This window comes from Haematobia irritans, chromosome 3 (genome assembly GCF_050003625.1).
Source record: "Haematobia irritans isolate KBUSLIRL chromosome 3, ASM5000362v1, whole genome shotgun sequence".
NCBI classification, from domain to species: Eukaryota; Metazoa; Arthropoda; class Insecta; order Diptera; family Muscidae; genus Haematobia; species Haematobia irritans.
The window spans coordinates 203827542-203842791 of NC_134399.1; the positions used below are offsets into that span (position 1 = coordinate 203827542).

General features: G+C 36.3%; 1 protein-coding gene across 1 annotated transcript in view; it reads left to right on the forward strand.

Moving 5' to 3' along the window:
- The window catches only part of LOC142231386 (uncharacterized), a 75330-nt gene extending 61919 nt beyond the window's left edge, over positions 1-13411 (forward strand). Inside the window, exon 4 of the mRNA XM_075301995.1 lies at positions 7867-13411. Within this exon, the coding sequence (XP_075158110.1) occupies positions 7867-13411 (5545 nt within the window). The remainder of the gene's footprint in view (positions 1-7866) is intronic.
- The last annotated feature ends 1839 nt before the right edge of the window (positions 13412-15250 follow it).

The following is a 15250-nucleotide window of genomic DNA, read 5'->3' on the forward strand; positions in this document are numbered from 1 at the left end:
TTCTATAGAAAAATTTGTCAAAATTTTATTTCTATAGAAAATTTGGTCAAAATTTTAGTTCTTTAGAAAATTTTATCCAAACTTTTTTCTATGGAAAATTTTGTCAAAATTTTACTTCTATAGAAAATTTTGTCAAAATTTTATTTCTATAGAAAATTTTGACAAAATTTTATTTCTATAGAAAATATTGTCAAAATATTATTTATATAGAAAATGTTGTCAAAATTTTATTTGTATAGAAAATTTTGTAAATATTTTTTCTATAGAAAATATTGTCAAAATTCTATTTCTATAGAAAATTTTGTCAAAATTTTATTTCTAAAGAAAATTTTATCAAAATTTTATTTCTATAGAAAATTTTATCAAAATTTTAGTTCTATAGAAAACTTTGCTAAAACTTTATTTCTATAGAAAATTTTGTCAAAATTGTATTTCTATAGAAAATTTTGTCAAATTTTATTTCTATAGAAAATGTTGTCCAAATTTTTTTCTATGGAAAATTTTGTCATAATTTTATTCCTATAGAAAATTTTATCAAGATTTTATTTCTATAGAAAATTTTGTCAACATTTTATTTCTATAGAAAATTTTATCAAAATTTTATTTCTATAGAAAATTTTATCAAAATTTTAGTTCTATAGAAAGTTTTGTCAAAATTTTATTTCTATAGACAATTTTATCAAAATTTTATTTCTATAAAAAGTTTTGTCAAACTTGTATTTCTATAAAAAAAATTTGTCAAAATTTTATTTCTATTGAAAATTTTCTCAAAATTTTATTTTATTCTATAGAAACAAAATGTTGACAAAATTTAAATCATCATTAACCCCTATACTTTTGTGATCATAAATAATATTTCCATAACTATGCTCTCGAATGGCTGAAGCACTAAAAATTCACTAGAAATTTTTATCATTTACTTAACTACAATCTTTCATAATTTCGCTTATGACAAACTTCTGGGTAGGACATATTTTTCTTTCAATATCAACTCATATAATCTCTCAGCTGAACTCCTAATCTCCCCCTCGTGCCCCCTTAGCACGTTCTTTTTTTCGAATAGCTTATGCCATTGCCTCAGCTCTGAGTTGTTAATGATCCTCAAAATTGAAATGCTCCCTTTTCCAGTTAACCAAATAAAAAGGAATAATAAATCAATTATCGAGTTAACAACGAAACGGAAGACATGAGCAGGCATGGACAGAGTATAAAAGATCTATAAAATAAAACAAATTATTGTTTACAGTTCCGGATGATTGGCGAGTGTCAAATGATCATGGAGTAAATGACTAAGGAGGATCAAGAGAACCATTTGTCAGTTAGATGTCAGACAGTCTGACAAATTCATCAAAATAGCAAATGAAATATGAAAAACTCAAATAGAGAAAAGGGATCATAAACACAGACACGCATATTGTTGGAGCGTGTAAGGGTTTATGGGTTTTGATGCAAGAGTGTTTATTTGAAAGGATCCATGGCCAAGACCATATTGCATAAGAATATAATTTTTTGTTTTAAGGAATTCTATCAAATATTTTATTATCCTTTTTTTTTGTATTGCCAGGATATATGGAATGTTATAATCCTTTTTGGTAACATAATGTTAATGGCTTAATAAATATCCTTACAACTCGTGCTATCTTCCTTCTTAACCCTTGGGGAATGTAATGAAGAAATATCTACAAACACACATGTCTTCTTAAGCGATCAATTAACAGTTACCTTATAAACTAGAAATATCCTTTCCTTATGGAACCTTATCCTTTTTTGGCTTTACGTTTTTTTTATTGGCTACTTTTCTCAATAACGAAACAGATGAAAAAGAACGAAAAACTAAAATTGTGTTTTGATATTTTATTATCCTTAAACGCCTGCCGCTTTTGTTTTCGTCTTTGTTCTCAAGTGTTTCTTTTTCTTATGCTGCTATTTGGATCACTTTAAGCCGCCTTTTGTATACAATTAGTTAATTGATGTATAATAGAATACCGTTTATCCTATATCACCAGCAGTCTGGCCACTACTCCGTACCACACAAACACCACACACGTTGCGTTCAAAGGTTTTTCCATATATCCTTCTAATCTCACTTAATATCCTGTTTCATTGTTGGACATGTGTGCATATGAGCATATGAAGATTATCCTCATGTGTATTTGAAATATATCTGCTGATGTTCCGTCCATAACTTGAGTTAAATTCCATTTCATCTCCAAAATGATATTAACAAGGTTTGAGATTTTAGATATAGAGAATTATGGACTGGGATTTTATTAAAACTCCTATGTTATTAATTTTTCTTCTGATGGTCTTAACAATTACTGGTACTGCAATGTTGTTACGACCCACATAATATGACGAAAAACAAGAAAGAAAAAAGTCTACTGTTTTGAAGCCTATCCGGTTGTCAAACTGAATTATATACACTAATAGAAAAAGTTTCGTTATATTAACGAAATGTGTCGTTAAAAGTCAGCTAATGAAACAAATTTGTTAATACAACGAATTTTTTCTTTAATATAACGAATTTTCTGTAAATCATCTTTAAGTTTCGTACTATTAACGAATATTTTCATTGTGTTAATGAAAACGTTTCGTTATATCAATGAAAATTTTTTCGTTGGCTGACTTTTAATGAAATTTTCTTTGTGTGTACGTATTTAATCGGCCTTTTTTATACCCACCACCATAGAATGGTGATGGGGGTATAATAAGTTTGTCATTCCGTGTGTAACACATCGAAATATCGACTTCCGACTATATAATGTATATATATATTCTTGATCAGGGAGAAATTCTAAGACGATATAAGCATGTCCGTCTGTCTGTTGTCATCACGCTACAGCCTTCAATAAGTGCGCTATCGTCCTGAAATGTGGCACAGATTCGTTTTGTGGTTGCAGGCAGCTCAAGTTCGAAGATGGACTATATCGGTCCAAGTTTTGATATAGTCCCCATATAAACCGATTTCTCGATTTGGGGTCTTGGGCTTGTAAAAAACGTAGTTTTCGTCCAATTTGCCTGAAAATCTAGAAGTACTTGAGGACCATAAAGACGTATGCCGAAAATTGTGTCCATCGGCCTATGTTTTGGTGTAGCCCCCATATAGACCGATCTCCCGATTTTGGTTCTTGGGCGTTTAGAAACTGTATTTTCTATCCGATTTGCCTGAAATTGAAAATCTAGAGGTATTTTAGGACCATAAAGATGTGTGTCGAAAATGGTCCGTATGGGTCAATGTTTTGGTATAGCCCCCATATAGACTGATCTCCCGATTTTTATTCTTTGGCTTCTATAAACTGTATTTATTACCCGATTTGCCTGAAATTGGAAATGTAGAGGTATTTTGGGACCCCAAATATGTGTGCCGAAATTGAGGTGTATCGGTCCATTTTTTGGTATAACCCCCATATAGACCGGATCTATATTTTCTAGCCGATTTGCTTGAAATTGAAAATCTACAGGTATTTTAAGATCCCAAATAGGTTTGTCGCAAATGGTGCCTATTGGTCCTTATTTTGGTATAGCCCCCATATAGACCGATCTCCCGACTTTATTTCTTGGGCTTCTAGAATCCGTAGTTTTTATCCAAAATGCCGGAAATTAGAAATATAGACGTATCTTAGGACCATAAAGAGGTGTGTCGAAAATGGTCCGTATCGGTCCATGTTTTGGTATAGCCCCTATATAGACTGATCTGTCGATTTTACTTCTTGGGCTTCTAGAATTCGTAGTTTTTACCGATTCGTCTGAAAGTGGAATTCTAGAGGTATTTGAGGAACATTAAGAGGTGGTGAGTATTGGTCCATGTTTTGGTGTAGGCCCCATATAGACCTAACTCCCGAATTTATTTCTAGGACTTCAAATCAAGGCGTTATCTCATCATATACATGATATGTTTATCATTTCTCTAAAACTCAAACAAAAGTGGTTCTCATAAATCCAGAATCTGAGCTGGTCTTCATAGGTAGAATCTTTAATTTGTTTCTTCGGGAAGCGTACTGGTTGAACTGATTTGCTTGGGAGAAGATTTGTCATCAAACCCCCTAAAATGCTATATATTATCAAGTAACCCGCTACGATGATGAGTTTTCAAAGTAAACTATTATATTTGATTAATGGTGGTGGGTATTTAAGATTTAGCCCGGCCGAACTTACTACTGTATATACTTGTTTAGGGCTTTGGATTCCACTCAATTTTACTCGCCTTTCTCATTAGCCTAGACTGGGACTCGGGAGCACGGTTGCCACTCGAGCCAAAAATAATCACCAAAATTTGGGAGCCACCGTGGTGCAATGGTTAGCATGCCCGCCTTGCATACACAAGGTCGTGGGTTCGATTCCTGCTTCGACCGAACACCAAAAATTTTTTCAGCGGTAGATTATCCCACCTCAGTAATGCTAGTGACATTTCCGAGGGTTTCAAAGCTTCTCTAAGTGGTTTCACTGTAATGTGGAACGCCGTTCGGACTCGGCCATAAAAATGAGGTCCCTTGTCATTGAGCGTAACATGGAATCGGGCAGCACTCAGTGATAAGAGAGAAGTTCACCAATGTAAGTGAGTCTGATACATAGGGCTGCCACCTAACCTAACCTACTGCTGTATATACTTTTTTTGTTTAATATATACCACGTATGGACTAACTTACATTTTAGAAGACGGTGTTAAGAGGGTTTGAGGTACCTTGCCATCGGCAAGTGTTACCGCAACCCAAGTAATTCGATTGTGGATGACAGTCTTTAGTAGAAGTTTCTACGCAATCCATGGTGGAGGGTACATAAGATTCGGCCTGGCCGAACTTATGGCCGTATATACTTGTTTCCATTGCTTTATGTATCGTGAAATCGGGAAATTGATCAAGTCAGGACGAATCCCAGGTGTATATGATCCATATACTCTGGGGACTCGTCCTGACCCAGTTCTGATCAAAGCATGTATAGAGGACAGGACATACATATGGAGAGGACATGGGGCAGGGTTAATGAATACGTTAGGACACGCCCACATATGCTTGAAGCAGAATGTGTTTGGCAGTATATGTTACAAAAGCAGTTTTTTTTTATTCCTCGCTTTATTTCTACCGCACAATTGCCACCATAATCTAAAGACATTTTGGATAGTAAGGATGGCACCAAAATGTGTGAAAGTATTAACAATTTCAAAACGGCTCATTGTCGTTGAAAAGCCAAAATACCGCTGATCAACTTTCATACAGCGTGTGATCGCTATATCGGCTGTTTGACTTCCGGAGCCCCTGATGTAGAACATTTCCCCAGATACGGTTGAAATTTGGTATGTGATTTCAATATATGCCTTTAAACAATCATGCAAAAACTGGTTTCATTTCATTTCATAATTACATATTGCCGTCTATATGAACCGATCATAAGATTTGATTTTTGAAATCATCTGAACGAACAAATTTCATCAGATTCGGTTGAAATTTGGTGTACGATACCAGTATAGGGTTCTCACTGTCATGCATAAATGGGTCCATATTGATTCATAATAATACATAGATATCTCCATAAAAATCGACCAAGAACGGAGGTGGCTTATGTGGCGGTATGAAAATGGGTCCCAAACCCCAAATAAAACAGTGCCACAAATGTGGAACGACGTTTCATAATCAATATGAGTCCCAACAAAATATTGCTAAACAATGAAAATCGGCCCGAAATAAAATTAGGGCTCATTTTCACTTTTGATTTAAGTGAAAGTGAAAACAGACCACAATCGCAAAAAGAAAATTGGGGTTCCTTTTCATTTGAAACATTGAGGTTTATTTTCATAAGGCAAACGAACCCCAAAAATACAATGCAGTTATACCCCAAAAAACATAATAAATTGGTTTTGTTGTCTTCCATATAATTTTCTGGTGTCCTAATTCATAGCGCCTGCTTAACAGGTTGGCTGATAAGTCCCCGGTCTGACACATGGCGTCGCTAGTATTAAATGCATATTATTTTTATATAGTACCAACCTTCAAATGATTCGTGTCAAAACTTGACGACTGTAAGTCAATTAGTTTGTGAGATCGAGCGTCTTTTGTGACGCAACTTTAGTTATTGTGAAAAAAAAAATGGAAAACAAGTACATACGGCCGCAAGTTCGGCCAGGCCGAATCTTATGTACCCACCACCATGGATTGCGTAGAAACTTCTACGAAAGACTGTGATTTAGTCCATACATGGTATATATTAGACAAAAAAGTTATGTATAGTTAAGTCTACAAATAATTACGAATCGATATGGACTTTTTGTACGTAGAGAGCCAGAATTGAAATATGGGGGTCGCTTATATGGGGGCTATATACAATTATGAACTTGATATGGACCAATTTTTGTGTGATTGGGGATCGATTTATCTGAGGGCCATATATAACTATAGACCTATATGGACCTAGTTAGGCATGGTTGTTAACGACCATATACTAGCACAATGTACCAAATTTCAACTCACTCGGATGAAATTTGCTCCTCCAAGAGGTTCCAAAACCAAATCTCGGGATCGATTTATATGGGAGCTATATATAATTATGGACTGATAGGAACCAATTCCTGCATGGTTGTTGGATACCATATACTAACATCACGTACCAAATTTCAACGAATGGCAAGAATTTTGCTCTTCCAAGGGGCTCTGGAGGTCAAATCTGGGGATCGGTTTATATGGGGCCTATATATAATTATGGACCGATATCGACCAATTTTTGCATGGTTGCTAAAGACCATATACTAACATCACGTACAAAATTTCAGCCGGATCGGATGAAATTTGCTTCTCTTAGCGGCCTCGCAAGCCAAATCGGGGGATAGGTTTATATGGGGGCTATATATAATTATGGATCGATGTCGACCAATTTTTGCATGGTTGTTAGAGACCATATACTAACACCATGTAGCAAATTTCAGCCGGATCGGATGAAATTTGCTTCTCTTAGAGGCCTCGCAAGCCAAATCGGGGGATCGGTTTATATGGGGGCTATATATAATTATGGACCGATGTGGACCAATTTTTGCATGATTGTTAGAGACCATATACTGACACCATGTACCAAATTTCAGTCGGATCGGATGAAATTTGCTTCTCTTAGGGGCCTCGCAAGCCAAATCGGGGGATCGGTTTATATGGGGGCTATATATAATTATGGACCGATGTGGACCAATTTTTGCATGGTTGTTAGAGACTATATACTTACACCATGTACCAAATTTCAGCCGGATCGGATGAAATTTGCTTCTCTTAGAGTGTTATATACAGATTTGACCGTAGTATTATTTTTTGTTATAGTAGGTTTGTTATACTGGTTTTTTAATTCTTTATTTGAACATATGTACGTATATAAATTAGTTTTCATCGTAGTAGACTTTGTTTTTGAAATTATTGAAACTTAATTTTCTCTATTACTTTTTCATTTGTGTTTGAATTTTCAATGTTGCGGAAGGGTCTACAATTGTAAGTTCTTTAATTTAATTTGTAATACATATAATTTATTTATTGTAATTTTTAGTGAATAAACGAATTGAACAATTCCTGTTTATCAAAGGCCCTTTGGTTTTTTTGGCAACATTAATAACATTTTTATTCAAATTGAAAGAATTCCGAGGAAAATCTGGTTGATTTCTCTTTTGCCTTGTGAGAAATCCAGATAATCTAAGAGTTAATTTGGAAATCATAAATGTGAACATTGACGTTTGGATTATATCTTTGTGTAAGGATAATATAAAATATTTGTCGTTCTCTCTCTGCCGTTTGAGAGTTCCAGCGAAGTTTGATGATCATTTGTCGTTCTCTCTTTGCCGTTTGAGAGTCCCAGCGAAGTTTATTCTTTAAGTACGAATCCGCATCTCTATATGCTTCTTAGGAGTGGAAAATCTACGTCGATTGAGATGCCTTTGGAAAGATCTCCACAACGTAACGTCAGTCAAGATCAGAGTTCCGGCTCAAAAGGCCATCCTGAATCGCACAGACAAGGCTCTGGCGATGGAAATAATCAACAGCCAGTATTAACAATAGATAGTGTAGAAGAAATATCTGCACGATTTGCAAGACAAATGGAGGAAATGCAGTCAAATTTCTTAAGGCAAATTAACGCAATGCAATCAATGGTTGAAAGCAGCAATGTACAAATTAGAGACACGATTTCATCTCTAAGAAGTGAGTTTCAAAATAATGCATCTAACAATGAAATGCGGGTGAGTTTCTCGAACGCGAATAATGCAATATCAACAAATATGGGAAATTTAACCCATCTTGCCGACTCGAATTATAATATTTCAAACCCAGCTATATCCCAGATACAATTTAATACAACATTCGACAATACATATACAACTTCAACTACGTCATTCCAATCGAATATACCAAACTTTAGCCAATATACAATGCCAACGTTAACATCCGTACGTACAGGTCCGTGTTTATATCCATACCAAATTGCTAATGAATCTTCATATTTAAATCACTCACGTGCTATGCCGTATCCTACGACGTCGGGAGGTAATATTTCATTTACTCCATTGCCTCAGGACAATAACGCCAATTTGCATCGTCATAAGAAAATATATGATTTGCCAAAATTTTCGGGCTCACCTGAAGATTGGCAAACTTTTATTGAATCTTTCAATAGCACTACGGTAGAGTTTCAGTATTCTGATTTGCATAATATTATGCGTTTACGTGAATCTTTATATGGAAAGGCTCGTGAAACGGTAGAATCGCTCTTAACAAACTCTAAAAATGTAGGAGCAATTTTGGACGTTTTGGCGGAAACCTTTGGAAGGCCAGACCAGTTGATAAAGTCACAAATTCAAAAGGTGCGAGTGCTTCCTAACATAAACGAAACTGATTTCGATGGCCTCCTGAACTTTTCTATAAAAGTGACAAATATGACAACATTTTTGCAGTCAGTAGGGGGAGATTTTCATTTGGCAAATCCAATGCTTTTAAGCGAGCTTATATCGAAATTACCGGTATCAAAGAGAATTCACTGGGCCGAAACATGTCTAAGCTTGGGAAGTGCCCCAACTATTCTTGATTTTTCCAAGTGGTTGCATGATCAAGGAAAAATCATCCACATGGTAGCTGACTCTCTGCCCATCACCTCGACCGAGAATGATAAACGATCTAAAAAGTTTGCTTGTACTAGCGCGTCTGTTGAAAGTAAAGGATGCATTTTATGCTCAAAACATTGCAAATCGTTAGGTGAATGTGGCGATTTTATAAAACTGCCTTTGGAAATTCGATGGCAAAAGGCTAAATTATTTAAAGTATGTTATATATGTCTAAAAGGAAACCATCAATCTTCAAAATGTTTTAAGAAGAAAAAATGTGACATAAACTCTTGTATGCGGTTCCATCATCGATTATTACATAAGGACCAGAATAATATAACTCAGATTAATAACTTGACCAATAACGATGGCGTAGAACAGCCAAATTCTTTCCAGCAAACATTAGGCCGTAATTGTCTTGCTGAAATAAATCCTAGAAATTGTTCGGTTTTATTCCAAGTAATTCCTGTCAGAGTGTTTGGTCCCACGACCTCAGAAATTATCTATGCGTTTATAGACGATGGGGCCAATGTGTCTATGATTGACGAACAGGTTGCTCGTAACCTAGAAATTACTGGACAAAAAGATACTTTGGAATTACAGTGGATAAACAACCATGTTTCTAGAGAAGAGACACAGGTTGTAACAGTCAAAATAAGTGGGATAGAACAAGACTCAAGCAAGTACACAATGAGGAATGTTTATATTACCTCGAAACTGAACTTACCAGTTCAAACTTTTAATCCCTCCGAGATATCTGAAGAAGCTAAACAACTTAATCTTCCTGGAGTTAATTTACATGGATACACTAATATAAAACCAAAAATGATTATAAGTCTGGCGCATGCATATTTGACAGTCACGATCGATACACCTAAAGTACTCTCTCCTTCTGGACCCATAGCTGCAAAATCGAGACTTGGGTGGATAATATATGGGCCAGTTGATAAACCAAAATCAAAATACATTTCATGTCATGTTAAAAGGTCAGAAAATGAAGAAAGGTCCCAGAATGAATTGGATAATATGATGAGAGATTATTTTGGCCAAGAAACTTTCGGAATCAAGACTCCTGTGAAACCATTGGTTTCCAGAGATAACCAAAGAGCATTAGACATTTTGAATTTGAGTACTAGGAAGTATGGAGATAGATTTGAAACGGGTTTGTTGTGGCGAAATGATAACGTTTTGTTTCCGGAATCCTACGAAATGGCGTTTAAACGATTGCTTACGGTTGAGCGAAAAATGCAAAAGGATTACAAATATGCAACAGAATATTGCGCCAAAATCGATGAGTATGTACAGAAAGGGTACGCAAGAATTATGGAGGAAGAAGAAGCGAATATGAAAACCAGTAAAACATTTTATTTGCCTCATTTCGGTGTCATGAATCCGAACAAGAAAAAGATGAGATTAGTTTTTGATGCAGCGGCTGAAACCCATGGAGTATCTTTAAATAAAAATTTAATTGCTGGACCCGACTTGAACCAACCCCTTCTAACAGTTCTTTTTAAATTCAGAGAAGAAAAAATAGCTGTTTGCGGCGACTTGAAAGAGATGTTTCATCAAATATGCATTAAGAGATCGGACCAAGAAGCACAGCGTTTCCTATGGAGGGAAGGGGACCCATCAAAGCCAGTACGAAGCTATGTGATGCAACGTTTAATATTTGGAGCTACGTGTTCTCCAACAATTGCACAATATGTCAAAAATAAAAACGCTGAACAATTTGTTGATTCTTTTCCTAGAGCTGTCAAGTCAATTAAGGATAAGCACTATGTGGATGATTTTGTAGATTGCTTTGAAAGTGAAATGGAAGCTGTTCAAGTGGTTCGATCCGTGATAGAAATACATAAAGCTGGAGGTTTTGAAATGCACAATTTTGTTACCAACTCAGATTTTGTGGCGAATCAACTAGGTATTGAAATGCAAAATGATTCGGTGATTGTAGGAAAAACCGCAGAAAGGATTTTAGGAATGCATTGGCTGCCAAAATATGACAAGTTTACGTTCATATTAAAATTTCATAAAGTTCCAGAGGACGTATTGAACTTGAAACGAATACCCACAAAAAGAGAATTACTCTGCATAGCTATGTCGGTGTTTGACCCATTTGGGTTTGTTGCAAATTATATGATCGGTTCCAAAATACTAATGCAGGAAGCATGGAAGAATGGTATTGGTTGGGACGAGAAATTGCCGGAAACTATATATTCAAAATTCAAACAATGGTTGCAACAGATCAAAAAACTTGAATGCTTTGAAATCCCTCGATGGTATTTTGATGGGCGTAAAAGGAAATCGATCCAACTGCACATATTCTGTGATGCGAGTGAACAAGCAGTAGCTGCTGTGGCTTACTGGCGAATAGAATATGAGGATAATTCCATAACAATAAATTTTATTATTGGCAAAACGGCATGCGCCCCCTTGAGATTTCATTCAATACCAAAGCTGGAACTACAAGGAGCGGTGTACGCAGCCCGATTAAAGAAAACCATAGCAGAATGCCATGAGATAGAATTTGACAAATGTTTTTTATGGACAGATTCTCGTACAGTGTTAAGTTGGATCAGATCGGACCAAATGAAATACAAGCAATATGTCGAAAATAGGGTATCCGAAATTTTGGAATATTCATATGAATCTCAGTGGCGTTGGTGTCCAACTTCAAAAAACCCAGCAGATAAAGCAACGAGAGCCCATTTCCCGTTTAAATATGACCCTGAAGATGAATGGAAAAACGGACCTGAATTTCTTATTCAATCGGAATTCGATTGGCCTAACGAATGTAATATTTTGGGAATATCTGACAGATGTAAGGAAGAGTTAAAACAAAAACATATGACGTGTGCTGCAATAGAATCTCCTAGCATCTTAGAAAAGATTGTGAACGGTAATTCCAAATATATCAAGGTACGCCGGATAGTAGCTTGGATATTAAGATTCATCAACAACACTCGTCGAGTTATTCACGGTGACGAAATGTTTAGACATGAGTTGTCTGCTGAGGAGATATCCGAAGCCGAAAATCTCATCTTGATACAGATTCAGAAAGAAACTTTTTGGGAAGAATATTCAGATATAAGTAAAGGAAAGCCTGTTTCGAAATCAAGCCCTTTATTGACGTTATTACCGTTTCTGGACGAAAAAGGCATAATTCGAGCCAATGGCCGTCTTCAAAATGCGACTTGCCTTTCAGAACAAGCAAGAAACCCTGTAATACTTCCTAAAGGGCACCGATATAGCCGTCTAGTTGTGGAATACTATCATCGGAAAAATTGTCATCAAAATTCCGCAAAGGTAATCTGTGATGTTCGGGAAAAATTTTGGATTCCATCAATAAGAAGCCTACTAAGGTCAGTTGAAATGCAATGCAATTCGTGCAAACTAAGAAAAGCGAAACCCTCGCAACCGGTAATGGCAGCCTTACCTATTGATAGAGTTACACCATTTGTGCGTCCATTTTCTTATACCGGAGTGGATATTTTTGGGCCTTTTAATATTAAAATAAGAAGGTCGACAGAAAAAAGATATGTGGCATTATTCACGTGCCTGACTGTAAGAGCTGTTCATATGGAAATAGTTGCAGATTTATCTACCGACTCTTTCATTTTAAGTTTAAGAAATTTTATGAATAGAAGAGGAATTCCTTTGCAAGTGAGAAGTGACAACGGGAAAAACTTTGTTGGTCTGCAGAAAGAATTAAGAAACGAAAAAGAATTTCTGGATCATAATCAAATTAATTGTTTTTTATCTTCACTCGGAATAAAATGGATCTTTAATACCCCTGCGGATCCCAGCGCTGGTGGGGCTTGGGAGCGCTTAATACAGTCCATTAAAAAATCTCTTGAAGTATTGTTGCGTGGTCTTGATCCGAAACTCGAAGTTTTTCAAAGCCTACTGTTGGAAGCAGAAAATATTGTGAATTCTAGACCACTCACACACTTGCCTTTAAAACCAAACGATCCTGAGCCCCTTACCCCCAACCACTTTTTAATTGGAACCACCAACTCAACACAAACTCCCGCGGCGTTCGATGCCAGTTTGGTGAATTTGCGAAAACAATGGCGCATTTTAAAAAATTTAAAGAATGGCTTCTGGGGGCGATGGTTAAAGGAATATTTGCCAGATCTAACCAGAAGGGTTAAATGGTGTGTGCCTTCAGAAAAACTTCAAATTGGGGATCTTGTTATTGTCTGTGACAGTAATCTACCCAGATCAAAATGGAAACGAGGCAGAATATTGGAAACCTATTGTGGAAGTGATGGTGTAGCTAGATCTGCAGATGTAAAAACACAAGATGGAATTTTCAAAAGACCAATATCGAAGCTGGCCAAATTGGATTTTGAATAGTGGTGAATTTCCGCACGTCAATTCACGGGGGCGGGGATGTTATATACAGATTTGACCGTAGTATTATTTTTTGTTATAGTAGGTTTGTTATACTGGTTTTTTAATTCTTTATTTGAACATATGTACGTATATAAATTAGTTTTCATCGTAGTAGACTTTGTTTTTGAAATTATTGAAACTTAATTTTCTCTATTACTTTTTCATTTGTGTTTGAATTTTCAATGTTGCGGAAGGGTCTACAATTGTAAGTTCTTTAATTTAATTTGTAATACATATAATTTATTTATTGTAATTTTTAGTGAATAAACGAATTGAACAATTCCTGTTTATCAAAGGCCCTTTGGTTTTTTTGGCAACATTAATAACATAGAGGCCTCGCAAGCCAAATTTTGGGGTCCGTTTATATGGGGGCTATACGTAAAAGTGGACCGATATGGCCCATTTGCAATACCATCCGACCGACATCAATAACAACTACTTGTGCCAAGTTTCAAGTCGATAGCTTGTTTCGTTCGGAAGTTAGCGTGATTTCAACAGACGGACGGACGGACGGACGGACGGACGGACATGCTCAGATCGACTCAGAATTTCACCACGACCCAGAATATATATACTTTATGGGGTCTTAGAGCAATATTTCGATGTGTTACAAACGGAATGACAAAGTTAATATACCCCCCATCCTATGGTGGTGGGTATAAAAAGGAAATGTTTTGATAAAATACTGTTTTCTGAAGGAAAAAAATACGGTGGAAGCAAAAACTTGGTTTGATAATGAGTTTCCGGACTCTGTCCCAGGGAAATCAACAATAATTGATTGGTATGCAAAATTCAAGCGTGGTGAAATGAGCACGGAGGACAGTGAACGCAGTGGACGCCTGAAAGAGGTGGTTACCGACGAAAACATAAAAAAACACAAAATGATTTGGAATGACCGTAAAATGAAGTTGATCGAGATAGCAGAGGCCTTAAAAATATCAAAGGAACGTGTTGGTCATATCATTCATCAATATTTGGATATGCGAAAGCTCTGTGCAAAATGGGTGTCGTGCGAGCTCACATTTGACCAAAAACAACAAGGTGTTGATGATTCTCAGCGGTGTTTGCAGCTGTTAACTCGTAATACACCCGAGTTTTTCCGTCGATATGTGACAATGGATGAAACATGGCTCCATCACTACACTCCTGAGTTCAATCGACAGTCGACCGTCTCCGAAGCGTGGAAAGACTCAAAAGTCCGCTGGCAAAGTAATGGCCTCTGTTTTTTGGGATGCGCATGGAATAATTTTTATCGATTATCTTGAGAAGGGAAAAACCATCAACAGTGACTATTATATAGCGTTATTGGAGCGTTTGAAGGTCGAAATCGCGGCAAAACGGCCTCATATGAAGAAGAAAAGAGTGTTGTTCCACCAAGACAACGCACCGTGCCACAAGTCATTGAGAACGATGGCAAAAATTCATGAATTGGGCTTCGAATTGCTTCCCCATCCACCGTATTCTCCAGATCTGGCCCCCAGCGACTTTTTCTTTTTCTCAGACCCCAAAAGGATGCTCGCAGGGAAAAAATTTGGCTGCAATCGCCGAAACTGAGGCCTATTTTGAGGCAAAACCGAAGAAGTACTACCAAAATCGTATCAAAAAATTGGAAGGTCGTTATAATCGTTGTATCGCTCTTAAAGGGAACTATGTTGAATAATAAAAACAAATTTTGACAAAAAAATATGTTTTTCTTTGTTAGACCGGGGACTTATCAGACAACCTCTTATTTATATATAGCACCCAACACATTTGACGGATGTGATATGGAATCGAAAATTTAGATCTACAAAGTGGTGC